Source organism: Xenopus laevis, chromosome 2S (assembly GCF_017654675.1).
Source record: "Xenopus laevis strain J_2021 chromosome 2S, Xenopus_laevis_v10.1, whole genome shotgun sequence".
NCBI lineage: Eukaryota > Metazoa > Chordata > Amphibia > Anura > Pipidae > Xenopus > Xenopus laevis.
This window is the reverse complement of record NC_054374.1, coordinates 82,635,097-82,659,164: the sequence shown is the minus strand read 5'-3', so window position 1 is coordinate 82,659,164 and position 24,068 is coordinate 82,635,097. Positions and strand designations below refer to the sequence as shown.

General features: G+C 40.6%; 1 protein-coding gene across 2 annotated transcripts; it reads left to right on the top strand.

Annotated features, from left to right (window-relative positions):
• The first annotated feature begins 33 nt into the window (after positions 1-33).
• On the top strand, positions 34-24,068 carry eloa.S (elongin A S homeolog). Of its 2 annotated transcripts, XM_018241780.2 has the most exons (11): positions 34-184; positions 4,030-4,086; positions 5,112-5,224; positions 12,103-13,075; positions 15,106-15,214; positions 15,299-15,460; positions 15,958-16,055; positions 17,307-17,487; positions 17,725-17,836; positions 20,461-20,618; positions 22,414-24,068. In XM_018241780.2, the coding sequence occupies exons 1-11, from the start codon at positions 113-115 to the stop codon at positions 22,473-22,475; spliced, it is 2,097 nt and encodes a 698-aa protein (XP_018097269.1). In that variant the 5' UTR covers positions 34-112; the 3' UTR covers positions 22,476-24,068. The 2 variants fall into 2 exon arrangements, with proteins under 2 accessions (XP_018097269.1, XP_018097270.1); XM_018241781.2 differs by lacking the exon at positions 4,030-4,086 and having other exon boundaries at positions 57-184.

Below are 24,068 nucleotides of genomic sequence, written 5' to 3'. Positions count from 1 at the left end.
AAAGCGTCAGCCGTATTTCCGGTTTGCGTGCTCAAGCACCAAATATGACTGGGCGAGTTTATGGTAAACGCAGACATCAGCGTTTCCGGCTCATAGAGTGCCAGTTCTAAAGATGGCGGAGTCCGTGCTGGAAGTTGTGGAGAAGCTGCAATCTAGATTATCGCCCAGTGCTGAGCCGAGGAAGGTAATAAGAATATGATCATTACCCGACACGTATTCATTTGTTATAAAGGGAGTCTCGGTGGGAAATCCAATTAAGGTCTGTCTTTTTATCAGGACTAGGGGATTTCCTTTACGGTGGTGTGAAACATAGGGATTGCATGAGTTCGGCAGTGCGTGGCAAAGTTATATCTGGAGCGTCTCGGAGCAAATTATGAAGGAACATCATTTGTTTAAAAATGAACATTTACTGGATTTACCTTAGTAGGGCGAAATATTGAGCTGCACGGGTTGGAAAAAGAAGTAGTGCTGTCTTTACACATACGTTTTACACATACATTTCTTGCAACATGTATTTTGATGGGCTGGCTGGGTAAAATGATCAGATTGGAAGCACATTTCAGTGTATAATTCTGCAAGAGCACTTGTATGATACCTTGCCGTATATGGATAGTCCCTCTCTCTCTAGCAGAAAGATTCTTCAATAGAGACTCTGTCTGGTCACTAAGTCACCCCTGCAGCTCTGAACTTAAAGGGCCATTATTGGCTTTTTAAATGTATTTTTTATGTATTGCTGTTATTATAACAACCCAGTATAGTATATTGGCATATGATATTATGCATATAAAGTAGTTGATGTTGTTTTGCTAGTAATGTTATTTTCTGTTGGATCACATATGATTCATAAATGTAACTCATAGGTTGAAAAGGACTAAAGGCCAAAGATCATTTCTGCTCCCAATTATCTTTTACTTACAAATACTATACAGAAGTTTCCTTTTTACAACAGAAACTACAGTATGGGTTGTTTAAAGGAGAAGGAAAGCTAATGCTGCATTTTGTTGCCAATAGATTAGCTGCAATAGTGCAAGCTAGAATGATATATTTATTCTGTAGAATGTTTTACCATACGTAAGTAAAAAGCTCTAGAAGCTTAGGATAGCAACTGCAGTATTAGCTTGGTGTGACATCACTTCCTGCCTGAGTCTCTCCCGTCTCACTTATAGTTCTGGGCTCAGATTACAGCAGAGAAGGGGGGAGAGGAGCAAACTGAGCATGCTCAAGCCCGGGTGAAAGGAGGTTTAAGATGAAAGCAGGAAGTCTGATACAGAAGCCCATGTATACACAATAGAAGGAAAGAAATGCAGTGTTTCTTTTAACAGAGGACTTAGAGCAGCACTACTTTGAGGTTTTACTGGTATATTTAGTTTACTGGTTTATTTACTTTTAACCTTTCCTTCTCCTTTAAAGGAACAGTTCAGTGTGAAAATAAAACTGTGTAAATAGATAGGCTGTGCTAAATAAAAAATATTTCTAATATAGTTAGTTAGGCAAAAATGTAATGTATAAAGGCTGGAGTGACTGGATGTGTAACATAATAGCCAGAACACTTCTTCCTGCTTTTCAGCTCTATAACTGAGCTAGTCAGCAACTTGAGGGGGGGCCACATGGTACATTTCTGTTAAGTGAATTTGCAATTGATCCTCAGCATTCAGCTCAGATTCAAAAGCAAAAGATATGACCCATGTCCCCCCCCCCCCCTCAAGTCTCTGATTGGTTACTGTCTGGTAACCAGGGTAACCAGTCAGCGTAAACCAAGAGAGCTGAAAAGCAGGAAGTAGTGTTCTGGCTATTATGTTAGACATCCAGTAACTCCAGCCTTTATAGATGACATTTTTGGCTAACTAACTATATTAGAAACATTTTTTATTTTGCACAGCCTGTCTAATTACACAGCCTGTCTATTTACACAGTTTTTATTTTCACACTGAACAATTCCTTTCAGGAATTCAATACACCAAATAAAAGCAGTAATTTCTACCTTGGTGGATGGTAATACATGTTTTCCAATTATTACAATGTATAATTCTGATGTGAATTAATCCCAGTGCCACACACCAACAGGCTTCGCCACGTAAAAATAGGTGTAATTAATACATTTTTTGTTTGAATGACTTCCTCTGGAACTTGCAGAGGTCTGAAGCGTGTGTAAAATATCCGTGGCAAATCTGACATTCACGAGGTGTAAAATAAAGCACGCCTTGATAGATGTACCATTTATTTGACAACCTTCTTTCAGCATATTTCATTTTACACAGCATAATAAATAGGCCCTTTAGTCTTTTCTCAGATGAGAAGATTGTCTGAGAGCTATCTTACTTCTCTCCCACAGCCCTTCTATTGTATTACAATCCTGGTAGTAGTGAAAACATGTAGAGCCTAAAATTGCATTATGTTGTCCATTATTGGAATCACACCTCTTAAAGTCCCCCAAAGCTGCCCCCAGCCCAGCAAACCTTTGTAAAGTCGACCCTCTGACACTGCTAACACTGCTGTGGTTGTTTCAAGTCATGATGGGCAGGGGCTGAGCGATCCTTCCATAGACTGAAGTCCTGTTTTCATTTGTAATTAGCCCATGAAAGGATCACGTCACCCCCAGCCCCATGTGGTTGCTTCAAAAATGCTACTACAGCTGCTGCATAGCCATGTATGCAGCTATTCAGCCTGGGGAGAAAAAAGGAGAAAAGGCACAGGTAAAATAGTAGCTAACAGAAAACTCCTGTAGAATCCCATTGTATTTTACAGAGTTTGTCTGTTATCTGCTATGTAAACATGTGCCTTTTCTCCTTTTACAGCTTTGAATGGCTTCTCCCATGGCTACACAGCAGCTTGTTTTATATATATATATATATATATATATATATATATATATATATATATTTAAAACACTTTTCTGCAACTTACAGTTGGGCCCAGCTTTGTATGGTTTTTTTATATGCAGATAACTATAAATCGAGTGATTCACCCTAGGGTTTTAGCAGACAAACTACTGGGGTGGAAACAGGTTAAATAACCAACTATCATTTAACGACAGACTATTTCCACCAGCATTTTTTGTTGCCAATTTGCTACCAATAATGCCTCCTGTCATGTGTGCTTTGTGTGCACTGGCAGGTAGATACAATTGAAATAAATGGTAGAAGCTGTATAGGGTGGTTTCTCTGCTGGTTTTCTGCCAGCAATGGATTCACCACCACTACTACCATTGGTCTAAAGCTGCTTTGTTCTTAGAAGCTCTGTAACAGGCAGATTTATTAAGGTTCAAATTGGAAATTCAAATTCTAATTTTCGAGTTGGATTTTTGGTCAAAACTCAAATTTGAGTTGGGAATAATCTAAACTCGATTTTGAGATTTTTCATACCTGGACCCTGGGAACAACTCAAATTCAACTGTTCGCCATCTAAAACCTGCCAAGTTCATGTAGAAGTCAATTGCAGAGGTCCAGTGACCCATTTGAAGATGTTACTAGTAGCGATGGGGTGATGAGCAAATAAATTCGGCATTCACGAATTTGTGGCGCATTTCCTCGTTTTGCCGCTGCCGAATAAATTCTCAGAAGTACAGTGGAAATTTGTCTGTATTAAAAAAAATTGGACACACATCGGAATAGCGTGTCAACATTATTTGGATGCCTATTGACAGTAATGCAGGTGTAAAAATTTACGTGGACATCAAAATTTGTGTTTCGCGCGGGACAAATTCGCCTATCACTGGTAACTAGCCTTCCTGACATTCAAGTTTGTTTTTTTTTTGCCATTTTTTAAAATTCTAGTTTTTTTAATAGTTTTTGATGGCTAAATCTTAAAAATCTCAGATTTGAATTTTAATAATAAATTTGACCAGGTGTGGAGCAGGGATGATTCCCAAACAACTCAGTAATGGAGCTTTTTGGAGTCTTTATTTTATAGATCTGTTTAATGATGTTTGCAATGATTCTACTTTCCATTTTTTCAGATGTGATTACATAATTTTACACCAGGGTTATAGTGAAAAGATAACCAACTATGAATTTTGTTCTCTTTTTGCAGCTGCAGAAGACACTAAAGAGACTTGTTGATCTGCCTATTACTGTTGATATTCTAGTGGTAAGATGTGGGCAATTTTGTAAAGCCTGAAAAAAACATTTACTAACAATTAAATTTAGTTTTTTAATTGAAAAAAAAAATGCTCTAAGAATTAAAGAATTTAAAGTGAGAAAAACCCACAAAAACTTTGCCAAGTAAAAGTTTTCGAGGTGTTAAAAGAAGTCAGTGGGAGCTGCACTGATCCTATTGGACGATTTTTAATCCAATCAGAATGTTAGAGAGATATGTATTCTTTTCAGTACGAATTGTCCAAAAAAAACAGATTTTTAAAAGTATTCATATTTTTTTTCGAATCGTCCACCTCCACTTCATTGTAGTAACATAGCAATTTCAGTTGATAAAAGATACAGGTCCATCAAGTTCAACCTTGAGAAACTAGCTTAACTTCTAAAAGTTGTGCTCTCCACTAAACAATCTTAATTTAAGTGGGGGTTCATTAAGGGTGTGACCACATCAGGAATATTTGGTGCATGTACAATTAATGGCCACAGTCCATTCTCATATTGAAGAAAATTTAACATACAGCTCCTAATTGTCATAAAATAAAATCTTTATTTGGTATACATGGCAGAACCTGGATAACAGCGGAGTTTCAGGTCACAATCTGTCATAAAATGCCTTGAAAAAAGGTGCTGTACGTTATAATTTTCTTCACAAAATCCATACAAAGACAAGGAATCCTCTGCACTCCTCAGTGTACAGATTGGCCAGTCCTATACTCCCTTTCATGTTAAAAATGTTTGTATTTCTTTAGTCATTGTCTATAGGCATTCTTTTATGTGCAATTTGCTTTCTAAGGTTAAAGTTCCCAAATGATTCTCCAAATAATTGGACACCCTCACTTAATTTAAAATTGTTTAGTGGTGAGCACACCTTTCCCATTTGCTTTAGTTGATACAGGAACAGTGACCACTTCATGTTGTAGCTCCCAGCATTCCAGCTTCTGTTAGTTGATTCCTGTGGTGGAAGTTTTAACCTTTACGTGGAGCCACTGCATTGAACCTGCTACTCTTTTTCTCATTTAGGAAACAGGAATTGGAAAGACTGTGAACAGCTTACGTAAGCATGAATTTGTGGGGGATCTTGCTAAAAATCTGGTTGCTCAGTGGAAGAAGCTAGTGCCTCAGGAAACTCCAAGGTGAGAGTATGTACTAGGGCTAATGTCAAAAATGGCAATTGTGGGCATGTGGCACCAAAATTAGCAAGTTGCATTTCAGCTCTGAAAATTTGCCTGCAACTGGGCAGGAACGGTGGTTTTAGGTGCAGGCAAGGAAGATGCTGATTTCCAGAATGGGTATGGCCGACAATCGCCACATCTGACATTAGCCTAAAGCTATTTAAATTCTTCTTCTGTTTTTTAGTCTGTTAGAGTAACACAGTTGGATCAGAAAGGAGATCTATGCTATATATGATATATAATATTAAATATATGATATATAATAATGTCAGACGCAACTTTTACTACCTCTAGTTTGGGTTGGTCTCAATGACCGGTGTAATGCTCTTTTCTCTTGCCTAATTGGGGGACACTGGCACCATGGGGATGAAGATCCTGCAGCTGGAGACTGGACACTAACTTGTTAACTGTGACTCCTGCTCTGGGATTCATCCCCTGCCTCCTCCTAATACTTCCAGTTTCGTTTAGTGTCCTCAGAAGGAGAAGACACACATTACAGTGGCTGGAGCAGGTGATCAAGGACTCCGGTCAGATCATGCCACATTGGGAGCCACTGATCCATTCAAGAGCCCCTTCCAGCTGACATATATTCTGCCCAACAGCCTTCCCACTCTCCGGAGGACTGCAGGCTTGCTCCCATCTCTCCCTGCGCTGGATTCCCGCTCTACGGAGGCTGCACCAGCGGTATACACCTGATCCCTGGTGTTATACACATATGTATTTATATATATATATGTTTATATACGCAGTATTTAAATATATATTTTTATATACATATTCTCTTCAGGGAGATGCACACCAGGGCACCTTACAGCTAGCTACAAGGGTGAGTAGTACTACCCTCACCTTTTTTCCCCCTGTACTCTCTTTTTTAACATACCTTTTTAGACCCGTGTTTCTCATAGACGCGTTTGGGCTGGCAATCTATCTCCCTATAAGGCCTCAGGCCATTACAGGCCATTCCTACTTCGACGGCGCCACTCTATTTTAAAAAATCCCGCGATGGGTCGGCGCCAAAATCCCCCATGCGCACATCCGTTTATCTCTTCCGTCCCACAGTTGAGCGGCACAGCACAAAAGGAGGTGGAAGGCGGGTCTGGCGCCACGCTGCTATATGACTTCCAGCGGAGGTAATGCTGCTGGCTGTGTGCGTCTCTCCTTCCCACACTCTCCGATCCCCGGTCGGCACTTCTCAGCTCCTGGATCATCACTGCGCTTCTCCCTGTGCTCTGCTGCGAGCAGCCCAGGACTCATCGCGCTGATCCAGGACGGCCCCTTTTGACAAAAGAGTTCATGCACCACTTTCCAGCATGACCCTTCTCTACAGTCAGGCAAGTCCTATCGCTCTGCTTACGGCGCTTATATCCTTAGCCCTCCCCATGTATAACTATAATAATTCTCCCTTCTCTCTTCTCAGAACGGAGAATCTCTTCCACTGCCCTGCACCCAGCTCTTCCTGCTAGCGGGTAACCCCCTGCCTTCCCCCTGTTAAAAATAAATAAATAAATAAAAGGGACTAAAATTAAAAAAAATTGTACCATCCTAAGGGGTATAGGAGCATTATGGCAGACAAAATAGAAGAGCCCAGGACCTCAAAGTCCTCAGCTCATACACGCTCAGGTCTCCTACTTGACAGGTTTCTTGAATGCCTTTCTCTCCCCTCTAAGACTGACAACCACCCAACAGGCTCTAAACACCTCACAGTTTCACCTCCGGACTTTTCAGGGGAACTATTCCATAACTCGGATGAGGAAGGCCAGATTCAGTCAGAAGAAGAGTCTGATCCCGAACAAGACCCAGAACTAGACCTTCCTAGAACCCAAAAGGAGGTAGAAGGCCTCATACAGGTGGTACTTATTACCCTTAACATCGAAGACACTGTTTCTATGGTAGAGCCTGCAAAGAATATCTTTAAGAGACAAAAGAAGAGCTCATGCATCTTTCCAGCCTATGAACAACTAGAAGAGATAATCAAACTGAAAGGGAAAACCCCCGACCACAGGGTACAAGTTTCCAGACGTTTTTCACAGACATACCCCTTCCCGCAGGAATGCACGGACCTCTGGTCATCACCCCCATTGGTGGACCCCCTGGTCTCCAGGCTTTCCAGGAATACTACTATTCCGGTGGCAGATGCAGCAGTGTTTAAGGATCCAATAGACAAACGGTTAGAAGGATTCTGCAAATCTACCTTCACAGTGGCTGGTACCGCTTTCAGACCAATATTCGCCATCGCCTGGATGGCAAAGGCCATGGAAGTCTGGGTAGAACAAGCGGCACAGCTGATAGGATCTGAGGACCCTTTCGACAGACAATCTTCTGTCCCAAATAGCTGATGCTACAACTTACATCTGCGATGCAGCCCTAGATGCAGCAAAGATGGTGGCCCAAGCCTCAGCACAATCTATCGTGACTCGTCGTTATCTATGGTTAAAGACTTGGTCAGTGGATTTGACGTCAAGTAACTCTTCGGGGCAGAACTTGACAAGATCATATCTCAGGCTACGGAAGGCAAAAGTACTCTATTCCCACAGGCCAGAAACAAGAGGATCCCATTCAAGAGAAGACCCTTTTTTCTCCCCTTTCGCCAAGGTCTAAGACTCAGACAGAGAGAACCAACTTTCGCTCTCGCTATCAACACAAGCAGAGAACCAGTTGGTCATCCTCCAAGGGAACAACAAAACCCTCACAGGACAAACCTAGCACAGCATGAAGGGGTGCCCACCCCTGAAAAGATTCCGGTAGGTGGCCGCCTCCAATCCTTTCGGGAGGTGTGGAAAGACAAGATAAAGGATCAGTGGGTCCTTCGGGTGGTATCTCATGGACTTCTGATAGATTTCACCCAACCCCCACCCCGCAGATTCTTTGTATCCCGACTACCCAAACAGCAGTCCAACAAAGCAAGATTCCTTTCCGTCATCCACGACCTCGCCGCAGCGGGAACAATCCAACTGGTTCCTCAGGCAGACAAGGGAAGGGGATATTATTCCAACCATTTCACCGTCCCCAAAAAGGACGGATCCCCATGGCCAATACTGGACCTCAAGACATTCAATCCCTTCGTCAGACACTGCCATTTCAAGATGGAATCTATCCAGTCAGTTTTAGGGTCTATGGAAGACAACGAGTTCATGACAGTAATAGACGTCAAGGACGCGTACCTTCATATACCCATCCATCCAGCCCACCACAGATTCCTCAGATTTTATGTGGACGGAGAACACTGGCAGTTCATCGCTCTCCCATTTGGACTATCATCCGCCCCAAACAGCAGTCCAACAAAGCAACGACCATCCACGACCTCGCCGCAGCGGGAACAATCCAACTGGTTCCTCAGGCAGACAAGGGAAGGGGATATTATTCCAACCATTTCACCGTCCCCAAAAAGGACGGATCCCCATGGCCAGTACTGGACCTCAAGACACTCAATCCCTTCGTCAGACACTGCCATTTCAAGATGGAATCTATCCAGTCAGTTTTAGGGTCTATGGAAGACAACGAGTTCATGACAGTAATAGACGTCAAGGAAGCGTACCTTCATATACCCATCCATCCAGCCCACCACAGATTCCTCAGATTTTATGTGGACGGAGAACACTGGCAGTTCATCGCTCTCCCATTTGGACTATCATCCGCCCCTCGTACCTTCACCAAGGTTATGGCGGCAGAATTAGAATATCTACGAGTCAGGGGGATAACTGTCATTCCCTATTTGGACGACCTGCTCATCAAGGCCCCATCAGCAGAAATTGCCGCACTGCATACTTCTCACATTCTCCAGACGTTAACAAGACTTGGGTTGGCTGATCAACTACAACAAGTCCCATCTTGCCCCGACACAGACCATAGAATATCTGGGCCTCATCCTAGACTCACGGAAGGGGAGAGCCTTCCTCCCCGGGACAAGAACACCATCTTACAGGCACGGATCTTAACCATGAAGACGTCCTCCAGGGTACCACTAAGAAGAAAGTTTTTTGGACTGTACCACTAAGAACAGCCTTGGCATCCTTCCCAGCGATTCCATATGCACAGTTCCACACCAGACCACTGCAACAGGTCATACTACGACATCAAAGGAGGGATCGGAAGACGTAGATCGTCAGATGGTCATTCTGGAACAGGTCAAGCTATCCCGGGACTGGTGGTTACACCCACACCGAACATCTCTAGGGAAACCCTTTCCCAGTCTGCACTGGACGGTGCTGACGACGGACGCCAGCCTAAAAGGGTGGGGCGGAGTAATAGACCAGAGAACTGTCCAAGGCCTTTGGGATCAGGAGGAAAGTTCTCTCTCCATAAACCTTTTAGAACTCAGAGCGATCAGATACTCTCTGGAGAGTTTCACCCCTTACTCAGAGGGCAGGCTGTACGAATACAGTCGGACAATGTAACAGCAGTGGCATAAATAAACCACCAGGGGGCACCAGAAGCCCCACGGCCCTAAAGGAAGAAACTCCATCCTAAAGTGGGCAGAACACAACGTGCCAGCGATATCCGCATTGTACATTCCGGGGGTAGACAGCTGGATAGCAGACTACCTGAGCAGGGAAACACTAGACCACGGCGAATGGAGTCTCCACCCCGAGTTATTCCATCTCATAGTGGAAAAGTGGGGACTACCGGAGATCGACCTAATGGCTTCCCGAAACAATCGGAAGGTACAGAGGTTTGTGGCCAGAAGCCTAGACCTGCTAGCACACGCAGTAGACGCTCTGGTGATTACCTGGATGTTCACCATGGCCTACATATTTCCTCCCCTGGCACTACTGCCAAAAGTCATCAAAAAGATAAAGATGGAAGGAGCTCAGACCATTCTGGTGGCCTCATACTGGCCCAAGAGACCTGGTTTGCGGAAGTAGTGGATTTGGCGAGGGACGAGCCCTTTCATCTTCCACAGAAAGAAGACCTTCTCACACAAGGTCCAATCGCCCACTCGAATTCTCATCAGTGGGCTTTAACGGCATGGCTCTTGAGACGCTAATCCTCGAGAGAGCAGGGGCACTAAGGGAGGCCATACCCACCATGCTACATGCACGAAAAACCAGTTTCGGCTATAGAGCCTGGAAGACATTTATCATCTGGTGTGAAAACAGAGGTTCCGACCCGCAGAGGGCGAAGGAGAAAGAGATTCTATCCTTCCTAAAGGAGGGTCTGGCAAAGGGTAAGCCCTTTGCCAGACCCTCCTGTAGGAAGGATAGAATCTGAAGGTACAGGTATCGGCCCTCTCTATCCTCTACCAGGAAAAGCTAGCATTGAAGAGTAATATCAAAACCTTTCTTCAGGGTGTTACACGGATCGTTCCTCCATATAGATCTCCAGTCCCACCCTGGGACCTCAACTTGGTACTCGCTGCCTTACAGGATGACCCATATGAACCGTATGACAACATTCCACTCTCCTCGCTGACCGAAAAGGTGGTTTTTCTGTTAGCCATTACATAGGCTCGCAGAGTCTCCAAACTCGCTGCACTGTCATGCAAGTCCCCATTCACAAGGATAAGGTGGTATTACGACCAAAGCCGGATTTCCTACCTAAGGTGGTTTCAGAGTTTCATCTCAACCAAGACATGGTGGTTCCATCCCTTTGTCCAGACCCCAAGAATCCCACTGATTGTAAATTACACAAACGGATGTAGTCCGAGCACTCAAGATTTACTTGGAGGCCACCAAGGAGATCAGAAAGGTAGAATCGCTTTTTGTTATTCTGAATGGGACAAAGAGAGGAACTAATGCTTACAAGACAACCATAGCCAAGTGGATCTGCTCCACGATTATCAGAGCATACGCGGTGAAGGGAAAAACTCCACCGTTAAGAGTCACAGTGCACTCCACTCGGGCAATTGTCCTATATTGGGGTACACAGGCCTTCCCTCCCTGTTTGACACTGAAATTTTATAGATTGTATATAGTTACTCCAATTGGGAGTTATATTGTAGTTGCTGAGGGGGTTTGAGACTCCTCTTCTGTTTTGAGTTGCTATGCTCCTTCTTCGGTTAAAACTGGAAGTATTAGGAGGAGGCAGGGGATGAAGCCCAGAGCAGGAGGAGGAGTCACAGTTAACAAGTTAGTGTCCAGTCTCCAGCTGCAGGATCTTCATCCCCATGGTGCCTGTGTCCCCCAATATAGGACAAGAGAAAAAGATTTAACGGTGAGTACAAAAAATCTCTCTTTACCTCTATGTCTTATGGGGTTTAGGTATTTCTTATAGTTGTAATGATCTGAATCTTGTTACCTACTCATAATTATGTGTTGCCCTGAAGCCTCCTGGATTGTTATAAATAGTAACATAGTTAAATCGGGTTGAAAAAATACAAAGTCCATCAAGTTCAACCCCTTCAAATGAAAACCCAGCATCCATACACACACCCCTCCATACTTTCACATAAATTATATATACCCATACCTATATTAACTATAGAGTTTAGTATCACAATAGCCTTTGTTATTATGTCTGTCCAAAAAATCATCCAAGCCACTCTTAAAGGCATTAACTGAATCAGCCATCACATCACCCAGCAGCGCATTCCACAACCTCACTGTCCTGACTGTGAAGAACCACCTACGTTGCTTCAAATAAAATTTCTTTTCTTCTAGTCTAAAGGGGTGGCATCTGGTACGGTGATCCACTATATGGGTAAAAAGGTCCCCTGCTATTTGTCTATAATATCCTCTAATGTACTTGTGTAATCATCAAAACTACACTGCATACTCCAGATGAGGCCTCACCAGGGACCTATAAAGAGGCATAATTATGTTTTCATCCCTTGAGTTTATGCCCTTTTTTATGCAAGACAGAACTTTATTTTATAAATATTCCACTTTACTTTGCCTTTCTAGAGCCACAGAACCTGAGGAGAGGGAACACAATAAAAACAGTGTCAAGAAGAGACCACGGTCTCCATCTCCACGGTATGATGAAGAGGAAGAATATGAGGAAGAAATTTCACCGGTTTATCACAGTGATGCTAGGCACAGGCAACTTGTTGAACCACAAACAGAATTCAGAAAGGAGGAAAAGCGCTTGCGCCACTGTTCTGATCATGAGGACTCAGATAATGGCCAGGCATATTCTCCAGAACCCAGTTACAGCCCCCCCATCACTTACAAAGACAGATCAAGCCAAAAACCAAGTAAAGATCACAAATCATCTCACAAGGAAAAACACGGACTACAAAACAGGGAAATAAATCCAGAGAAAAAGAAAGATAAAATCCACCAGTGGGAGACAGAAAAAGAATCCACATCCTCTGCAGGAATGAGCCGTGAAAAGCTGCTGTCCCCTCTGACTAGAGACCAAACATGTAAGAAGGAGAAGAACAGGCATAGTGAATCTAGAGGCGACTCAGTTGATCCTGTAAATGCCAAAAAACACAGCCACCAAGACAAATCAAAACATGAAAAATATAGGGTGGCTGCGGACATACAGGATACGGAGAGAGGAAAAAGACAGGTGGAGAGAGATCCAGAGTCAACAAGTGAGAAGGGGGAGAAAAACAAAGGCAAGTCTGGAACACAAGAGAAAAAGGCCATAAAGTTATTTGTGCCATCTAGTGGCCCAGATATGGAAGATGAGTTTGAGAAGCCAACAATGTCTTTTGAATCTTATCTAAGTTATGACCAACCCCAGAAAAAAAAGAAAAAAACTGCAGTCAAGACTGTGGCTGCAGAGCCTGAAAAGACTAAAAAGAAGCAGAGTAATAAGAGGCCAGACAACAGCAGGAGTAACGACCTCCCCAAAAACAAAATAGAGGCTCCTAACAAAGATGTGACCACTAAGAAGAAAGAATCATCTTTATCCACACTAAGCAAGGTCAGGTGGTTTCTTGCAAAAATTTACAAATCCTCTTATTTTATTGTATTACATTACACACCCTACATTTAAATGTTTTTTACCTGTGACATTTTAATTCAAAGCACAACTCATCAGAAACTCTATAGCTATAGAATTGTTCAAAAAAGCTTTAGTTCTGCGATTCGGGGAGATTAGTCGTCTTGCGACAAATCTCCCCTTCTTTGGGGTAACTAATCTCCCCGCACTGTCTTCCCGCCGACGGGAAATTGCTGGCGGGAAGGTGACTTCGGAAAAGGAAGCGCTCCGGGTGCCATCACGCCGGCGATTTACAAGGGTCGAATTGAAAATTCAAATTTTTAAATTCAAATTTCGAGTTTATTTTAGTGTAAAATAGTCTAAATTTGATTCAAGCTTAAAAAAAATTCAAAATTCATCATGTACTGTCCCTTTAAGAATTCGACTATTCACCATGTAATTAAAAAGAAAATTATTTTTGTGGTGTAAAAATCTAATTCCATTCAAGTTTGCAACTTGATATTATTCACCCGTTTTTAAAAAAAATTGGTTTCAATTGGTCGGCTTTTTTTTTTTTTTGAATTTCATATTTATGGGAGTTGATGGGAATTTTTATAAAATCCCACTGCATTGTTCAATGCCAAAATTCTCAACTGTATTTATGACCATAGGTGCAAATTATGCAAGTGCAGTATTTGGCAGTAATGGCAACCAGTCAGCAATTACATTTGAGCCATCTGCACACATTGCAGAGTGAAAGCAAAGACCTGTTTTGTTGGTATTGACAGCTATTTAGCACTTCACTTCATTAATGAGCCCCAAGGACTAGTCCATTGTAGGGCATACATCTTTTGGTTATTTTTTGGATGTTTTGAATCACTTTCCTCCTGATCCCAACAGATTAACTTTCACCCAAACTTTATTTCTTTTCTTTTTGTAGCACACTGAAACAGGTTCTCTTTCAGTACTTCCCTTTATTATGCACCATTGGTTCTTTCTTATATTTTAGCAAATTGGCAGCTCCCTGCTGAGATACAGGTATGGGATCCGTAATCCGGAAACCTGTTATCCAGAAACCTCTGAATTACGGAAAGGCTGTCTATCATAGACTGAATTTTATCAGATTAATCCAATTTTTAAAATGTATTTTCTTTTTATCTCTAAAAATAAAACAGTGGCTTGTACTTGATCCAAACGGAAATATAATTAATCCTTACTGGAAGCAAAACCAGCCTATTGGGTGTATTTAATGTTAACAGGTTTTTCTATTAGCCCTAAGGTATGAAGATCCATATTACGGAAAGATCTGTTGTGCGGAAAGCCCAAGGTCTCAAGCATTCAGAGAACCTGATTTATACTGCTCTTAAAAAATCGTTTGCGTTTTACTGCTTTGGAATAAAAATATCACAGATCAAAATGTTGTTTGATTTTGTTATTCAGTAGAATCCGATAATTGGTCAAAGGTAAATTATTTTATAAGGCACTGTGTATATACATAATTGAAGTTACTCTTAGATATGGTAAATCCAGTAGCAGTAGGTAGTAGTGAATTGTGCTCTCAGTATTTGGTGTGACCCCTTGTGCAGCAATAACTCTTTATGTAAGATGCAGCCTAACCAATGATTTATGCACAAGCAGGATTTTGCTTTCATAATGCCATTTTTATACATGCAAAATTCAGCCTTTTCAGCTTCTATCTGGCTATGAGCACTGCAACCAAGTTTATCTACTATATTTATTTCCATTTCATTACTGAAGGCTGCCATACACAGGCCAATTGGGTATGCTATCTGGCCGTAATATGGCATATAAATATATATATTACATGCCTTACCTAAAACTTTCTTTAAATTGTTTTGAACTTTTCATATAGTTGTATAAAGTTTCCTGTAGGGGGCCAGTATGACCCAGTATAAAAAGATTTTATTTATATATATATATATATATATATATATATATATATATATATATATATATATATATATCCTTTTAGTTTGGAATTAAAACGTCTGTTAATATATTTATCTGTACAGATAGACCAGGTTCCAGTGTTACCTGATATCCCACTGCCTCTAATCCAGCCAAATTACAGACCTCTCCCTTCTATTGAGCCTGTGGTATTCTCTCCCAATAAGCGTAAAGGTGAGTGCGTCTGAGTATATGTGCAGGTTTGAAATGTTTATTTGTGTTGGCTTCTAGTGCAAAACTACTGTCTTTTTGCTGCAGCTCCACTTATGTCTGCCCTTGAAGAAGAAGAATCGGCAGGATTTACAGGACGCAGGTTCAACTCTAAAATGCAGGTGTATTCTGGATCTAAAACGGCATACCTTCCCAAAATGATGTCTCTATACGAACAGTGTATCCGTGTCCTGGCTAACAACATAGACTGTGAGTAATGCTGGCAGAGGTAGCTGCTGAGGCTTCACCTAATTTTACCTTTATACCATAGTTATATCTGTTAACTGCTTTTGTTACGACTCTTTGTTAAGGTGGCCATACACGGGCCGATAAAAGCTGCCGACAGACCGAGTCGGCAGCTTATTGGCCCGTGTATGGGGGCCCCCGACGGGCTTCCCCGATCGAAATCTGGCAGAAAGTCGGCCAGATCTCGATCGGATGGGATTAAAAATCCCGTCGGATCGCAACCGCATCTGTTCGTTGATGCGGTCTCCGTCCGCCCGTTTGCGAATGCTAGGATCCGATCGTTGGGCCCTAGGGCCCACGATCAGATCAGCCCGATATTGCCCACCTCAAGGGGACCTTTAGTCTCTTTCCTTTTGTCTATATATTTGTGACATGGATATATTAGGCATTTGGCCATCCCTGTCTGCCTCCCTTGGTACAAGTTGCATACTGTTCTTCTGACTTAGGCTTTTCTTTTCCAGCTATTTATGAAGTGGGAGGTGTCCCCTTTTCTGTTCTGGAGCCAGTTTTGGAAAAGTGCACCCCAGATCAGTTATGCCGCATTGAAGAATGTAACCATGTGAGTTTGATATTATACATTTCTTAGCTAGTGCGTGGGTTCTGTATGGGTTTCTTGTACTTACAAGTGATGATTGAAATTATTTGCCAAGTTTCACAGCAAAAATGATGCCCATAGACTGCAATGGGTGAAAAAATTGTCGCATTTTGTGGCCCATGCATTTCAGCAAATTTTCAGTGAAGCAAGACGGGTCACATTTACCCATCACTAGTACTTACCTATCCTTATTTATACCTAATTTTCATGTTTTTCCTAAATTCCCGGAATATCATAGCTTTCCCCATACTTATTCCTGTTCTAAAGAACCTTTGCAGGCGTGCTTTAAAGGGTGTAACTGTCTACAAACATGGTTTACTTTGCATTTACAGACCCTCTGAGAATGTTGACACTTTTTATAATATAAATTTAGATCATTTTAATTATACATTTAAAAAACAAAATTGTTTAAAATCAGTTTGTGAGGCTGAATCAAATCAAACCATTTAAAAGTCCATCCCATGGTTAATATGATGAAAGTACTGGGAGTTGGGGTACTGCCAGCCTTACGTACAGTGAGCAAATTTTCACTTGGGCAGTAACCCATGGCAACCAATCAGATTCTTGCTTCCAGTGTTCAATTTACAGCTGGCCCAGGTGCAAATTTGCACAGTGTTTATGAATGAGCCCCACTGTGTTTATCCCTAGAAATCCATAGAAAACAACTAACAAATTATATATCATTACTACTGTTCTATATTGTCACGTTTTATGTTATAGATGGACCTATTGTTTTTTTTGTCAGGCTTTTTACTATTGGTCTTCAGGCTAGAATTTAAACAGCTCTTTGTTTGCTAGGTTAAAGAAACCAAACAGCAGTTTTAAATCCATGCCTAATTGCTTTAGGACAGTGATCCCCAACTAGTGGCTTCAGAAAATGTGTTATTTCCAGGGAAAAATAAAGCATAAAGGAATATTAAAGATGTTGCTAATATTGATAAATGCTGGCATTTCACATTAGCAGTGACCACTTACAGTATAGCAAATGACTGGTATGCTTAGCAGGTATGGCTTTCTATATATATATATATATATATATATATATAAATATTCATAAATACCATCAGTTACAGAAGGGGATTTCACTGCTGTGTGTGTGGTCAGTGCAAACATGAGATAACCAGCAAGTAGTAGGAAATAGTTCCTAATAATCATTTAGAGTGGGTAGCATCTGTATGATTATCTCAGGATTTAAGCTTGCCTATTTTTGTACAGGTTTTAGTTGAAGACACAGACCAAATTTGGTTTAATCACTGTCAAAGAGATTTCAAGAAAGACAAGCCAGAGGAATATGAGTCTTGGAGAGAACTGTACCTTCGTTTGCAAGATGCTCGGGAACAGAGGTTGCGAATGCTTACGCAAAACATCCGCTCCTCTCACGCAAACAAGCCTAAAGGTGAGGGATATACTAGGCCAGGTTGCAGTGAAATTTGAAGAGTGCTTTGTTTATAGCTAGAATTCAGAAAATGAAGATCATTTACCTGATCTTTATCCTAATAGAACCCATATAAAACAGCTTCTATGTAATATTTAATAGGAATTTGTTACTGCATGTTTCTACTTCTCCACTGTTTTTTTTTTGTATTCTTTATCTCTCTATTTTCTTATACTCCTCCCTTTTCTAACATTGCAGGCCGACAAGCAAAGATGGCATTTGTGAACTCTGCTGTCAAGCCCCCCCGAGATGTAAGAAGGAGACAAGAAAAGTTTGGGACAGGAAAAGCAGAAGTCAATGAGAAGTGCAGGTACTGAGTGAGAACACTGACAAAAAGTAGTGTGATAGTAAGCATTTAAATTGGGCCTTACATTGGAGTGGTTCCACATGACAGAGACTATATTAGAGCACATTGCCCCAGTACTTCTGGTTACAGAAACCTACCACCAATGTCTGCCATATACCACAGTTGCTTTAATGTATGCCTTTGATTATGAGAGCTTTGATTGGGCTGTGAGTTGTATTTTTATTTTTAAAAATAAAAGTATTTAATCTGTGCCAGGCCAAATGACATTGGCTCACGAGGCAAGGCCACAGGTACTAGACCCCACCCCAGACGGGTTGATGAGCCAGGACGGGGAAGGTGGCGTCAAAGTTCTTCATACTTCTTCACCTCCTCAGGCAGTCATCTGAGGGAGGAGGAAGTCCAGAACCAGGGGTAGGCAGGCAAAATAGGTATGTGCCTAGCCCCTCCCCTGCTCCCCACCATTGCACTCTAGGCACTTGCCTCTTCTGCCTATTCCTAGTTCTGGTCCTTATAAATATGCCCCTTTATTTTGATATACATTCTGGATTGAAGATGCTTTGATCTTTATCTGGTTTATAAAACTACCCCCAAAACATATGCTATCCTAATCGTTTTAAAAATAATTACTTGTTAGGCACTGTCTACAAATATGGAAATCTGACTTTCTAAACGCAGACAAGTTACATAGTAAGAGAAAAGGTTAAAATGTGTACTTCCATATATCATCACCTGAATTACCACCATCTTTGTATACTAGAGATATGTCTATTTTAATAATTGGCAGGGTCTGCTATATTGGCAGGTGGGCCTTCAAACCTTTTTTTTTAAAAAAAAAAGCTTATTATTGAAATCTTACCTTTTTAAACTTTTATTGAATCTCGGATCTAGAGAAATTTAATGGAATTGTAGCGCTACTAACGCAGCATTCATTCCTTTTATTCTCTTTTATCTCTAAGGCACTGAGGATTTGTTAGTTTTATAGCCAAGTTAGCTCTCCTTACAAGACAGTTAAACGCAGTAACGAGACCACAGTCCTCAGTGTTCTGCCTTTCTCCCACGTGTGGTGTCCCAGGGCTTAGAACAACGCAGCTAGTTTCTTCGGGACAACTCCACCTCTATATTATTTTCTAATTTCTAACTTTTATTCATGAATTGCTGACTCTTTATTTTAAATTGTTTGATACCATTAACTAACTTTAAAATTATAACTACAGCACTAGCACCTTATTTAATTCATATAAGAACCATGAACTTTTAGATTACCGTATATACTCGAGTATAAGCCGATCCGAGTATAAGCCGAGGTACCTAATTTTACCTACGAAAACTGGGAAAACTTATTGACTCTAGTATAAGCCTAGACACAACTACAGCCCTGTCTCCCAGCAGCGCACATTCCGCCAAAGAGACTCCCCCAGCGATCAACCGGACTTCTTTGCAAAGTTGATGGTGACAAAGAATTGTGCAGAGAGTGCTGTGTGATATTGCCATCACTGTTAATCTTTCATATAACCAACAGAGGGTGCTGTGTGATATTGCCATCACTGTTAATCCATTATACAACCAACAGAGGGCGCTGTGTGATATTGCAGTCACGGTTATTCTTTCATATAACCAACAGAGGGCACTGTGTGATATTGCAGTCACTGTTATTCTTTGATACAACCAACAGATGGCGCTGTGTGATATTGCAGTTACTGTTATTCTTTGATATAACCAACAGATGGCGCTGTGTGATATTGCAGTCACTGTTATTCTTTGATACAACCAACAGATGGCGCTGTGTGATATTGCAGTTACTGTTATTCTTTGATATAACCAACAGATGGCGCTGTGTGATATTGCAGTCACTGTTATTCTTTCATATAACCAACAGATGGCGCTGTGTGATACTGCAGTCACTGTTATTCTTTGATATAACCAACAGAGGGCGCACTGTTATTCTTTCATAAAACCAACAGAGGGCATTGTGGGATATTGCAGTCTCTCCCCAAGTGAACTGTTGGTATAGGAATGATTAAAAGTGTCTGCAATCTCAGCTACTGCCCGCTGACCCGAGTATAAGCGGAGGTAGACTTTTTCAGCACATTTTGGATGCTGAAAAACTCGGCTTATACTCGAGTATATACGGTATTCATCAATTGTGTGTAGATAAATTTTATTGTGGGTCACATCACTTGATTTGTGGCACTTGAGCACTTTAATCTTTTTAATTATTTATATATAACACAATCGATTGAAATACCATTAATTGTATGTTGGTGCTAAATTGATTGAGAACTAAGCATATGATTTTATAGCACTAAGCACTTATATAATTAGATCTCAATTAATTTTAGTAAGGTAGTGTGGGGTTTTACTGCTTTTTCTTGTTTTTAGTATCCCTATTCTGGTTTATATACCTCTACACAGCCTGAAATTGGGTACAAGTGAACTATATTTTTGTTTAGGGTCTCCTATATAGAAAACAGAAGGCTGCCCTAGAGATTTATGTTATACAGAGCAAGGAAGGAACTGGCTCAAGAAAGAATAAACACTATCTTCTGGATAAATGTAATCATTGTGCTATTGATTCTTGTATTGTATTGTATTTGTCATTATCGCAATATCTTTTTGTATCTCTGCAGAATTAAACCCTTCGTGCCCATCAGTAGCACAAGTTACACTAGTAACCATGGTCAATCTGAGGAGCAGATGTCATATGAAGCACCAAGCACCAGTAACGCAGTGTCCTCACCAATCAGTGTTCAACCCAGTTATGACTCACGCAAGCCACAAGTTAAAAGTATGTGGAAATTTCCTTCTCCTTCTTCTAGGGCACTGGCAGAAAGTGTAGAATGAAATATACCGAAGTCATTGATGTAGGATATGGCAGTATGACAAACGTATTCCTGTGGAAGCCATTATGCACAAAAGTATTATTACAACCACAGGACTAACCACAGATAAAGAAATACATCAAAGAAGTAGGGTTCCTCCTCCCACACAGGAGGAAGTAGGGGAGTAAAATTGGATCTCTGTATGTTCATTGGCTCATGTAATCTAGCATGTACGTATGCCATTGGTTTGTGTATGAGCACAGTAATCGTATGAGCCAGGGAGCCATTGGTACTAAAAATGGCAGTTTTTCTATTTGGGATTATCCCATGGCACATACTACAAAAATAAATTTTTATGAAAATGCTTTATTTAAATGAAGTAGTGTTTTACATACTTATGTATGTTTAACTTTATAAGGCGCTAGGGTACAATTTTACAATATAGAAAAGTACACAGTGAAGACAATATTATAATAATAGTAAATAAGTATAAATATACATCAATTAAGTGTCACATGGTAAAAGACACCATAGGAAGGAAGTGATACTTATGGTTCTACAATGTTTCCTTTAATATACAGTTGATCAGAGCGAACTTATGCATTTTATTTACAGTTTTTGTATTTATCAAGTAATTATTTGGTTTTTTTTACTACTAATATTCTACTTTGAAACAATAGCGCCACCTGCTTGACTTTTCAGCCAACTATCTCTAGTCTGGAAATTATGTTCTGTTTAGAACTGACCAAAGAATATGAAATGCAGCTTTTCTTGTTACTAATTTTTATTTCTTTTTTTAAGCCGAGTAACATTACACCATATTTATTTTATTAGAAAATGATTTCCTAGACCTTCTTCAGTCTAGGAAATCATTTTCTAATCAAATAAATATGGTGTAATGTTACTGGGCTTAAAAAAAAAAAAAAAATTACCATCAGATGGCGCTGTTACTTAATACTACTAATATCTCAAAATCAAACAAAGCATGTCATTTTCAAAAGAAAAAAAGAACTTCAGCTACCTGCGATAGTTTATTTATTTTTTCTCTAACACTTTTTAGGGCACAGATTGGTGTTTTTCTCCACAGTGAGCTTAACGTTGGTGCTCATTGCTGATCTGTTTCTATTATTATAGGGAAGCATTACTACCACAATTAGGGTTGCCACCTTTTATAAAAAAATGTACCGGCTGCAGGGGGTGGGGCCTCAAATGGGTGGGGTGTGACGTCAAAAGGGGCGGGACGTGACATCAAAGGGGCGGGGCCACACAACGGAGACCCGCGGACGCTAGAAGAGGCAAAAAAAAAAGGTAAGTTGCAGGGGATTGGGGGCAGGCCGAGAGCTCCTTTTGATCGTATTACAAATTTACCGGCAGCTACATTGCCGGTAAATTTGTAATCCCGGCCTTGGCAGGTATTTTACCGGCTAGGCCGGTAAAATACCGGCCGGTTGGCAACCCTAACCACAATCGCTATTAAATAAGAGCTCACCACAGAACAACTCGCCCACTTTCTACTCATCGCCGTGTTCGTTTTAGAAGCGTTTTTGTTAATTGTCGAACTCTTAACTTGCAGCCATTGATACATAGGCTTTTTTTTTTTTTTTTTTATAAATCTGCTCTTAGTGTTCCAAAACCTTGTCTGTTCACACCACCCAGATGTGTGCTCTGCTCCCCTAAATGTATATTTTTGTATTATGTATATGCAGCCCTATAGGTCATTTGTTGTTTTCTCATCCAGTGCATTTTCTTGTTGTTTTACAGAAGTTGCACCAATGATGGCCAAAACTATAAAAGCATTCAAAAATAGATTCTTCAGGCGATAAAATGCAAGAGGATGATGGACAATTTTTTTTGTTTTGAGAACAGTGAAGATCTTTTTGGAACCTAACATACACATCTCTCCTCCACATAACTTTTACAAGCTGAAGATATTGTTTTATGTTCCAGTTTTATGCTGTTACGTTCTTCTATTTATAGAATTTTGGTATACCATCTGTTTTACACATAACGCTGGCAAGACTGGTATCATCATTATCATTGTTGGGAAATTATTATTGTTGTATCATGTGAATATCTGGACTGAATTTGTTACCCTGCAGTGGCAGTTTGCTTGAGAGCAGTCTGTCTGATTTAAAGTGCTCGTAAAGCAAACGTATAGTCTTCTGTATTAGAACTTTATGTAAAGCATGCATCTGATTTATTTGCAGTTCGTAGTCTTGTGACCAGTTTGGCTCATCCTGAAAGTCCATTCTGTCTCTTTTTTTTCTAATTTTTGCTATGGGGAGGAACCCCTCTCCATGTATCTATGCCATTATGGACCTGTATTTCAGTGTTGCTGTATCATGTAAATTAGTTGTGAATTGTTCTTTGCAGACAGGTACTTTAATCAGTATCACAGGACCTAATGGGCCATTGTCCTATAATAAAAAATGGTTGCACAGCCTGATTTAGGGAATACATATATATATGTGCTCCTGTGTAATCCAGATGACCGATTTTTTCCAGTCTAGTATTTTACCTGTATTTATTGGTATTTCCAATACAAAGTTCTGTGCATTGAACATAGCTATGTCTTAGAGCCGAGATACAGTAGAAGTGATTTACTAACATAGGTGCATTGATTAACCCTTAGCATAATGGATGGACAAACAAACAGAAGATATGGTTGGCTAGTGAGCACCATTCGCATTTATGTGGGAGTCACTAGGTAGCACTGAATATGATCATGCTGCACCTCTGTAGCAGTTTTTAAGCATTAGGCCCATGGCACATTACTTTAAAATTTGTATGGAAAAAAATCCAATTGAATTTTCCACCATGCCTGATTCATTATTATTAATAGTAGTAAGAACAACAACATATATTTATAAAGCGGCAACATATTCTGCAGTGCTATAATAAATACTGAATAAGACCAATAATATGTGGCTCAGGGAAGGATATAGATTTTATCTCATTTGATAACTTTAGCCAGTTCTGCAGTTACAAAAGGCTGAACCAGTATCTAAAGTGCCCAAGTTATGGCACCTTAAAAATTATGGCAGTGAGATACAGGCTTAACCTTTCTGCATTGGTTGCACCTATGTTTGTGAATTCTACCTAGTGTAACTTACCTCTTCACACAGTACATGATCATAACGTCTTAGTTTCCTATTTTAATTTATTTGGGGGAAGGGGGGAGATTATTGGTGCACACTTTATCATGCCTGGCTTTGAGGCCATGCTACCCACTACTTGTCCATGAAAATGACTAACCTGTAGGCTGTGGGTAGGAACCCTAATGAATGTTGTGGATTTTTAGGAACTGCCTGAATTGTGTAAATAATATTTTGTCCTTTCAATTAGATGAAATATTTTAATTAAACATATAAACAAATGATTTTACCTGGATCTTAATAAAATGCGAACACTGGAAA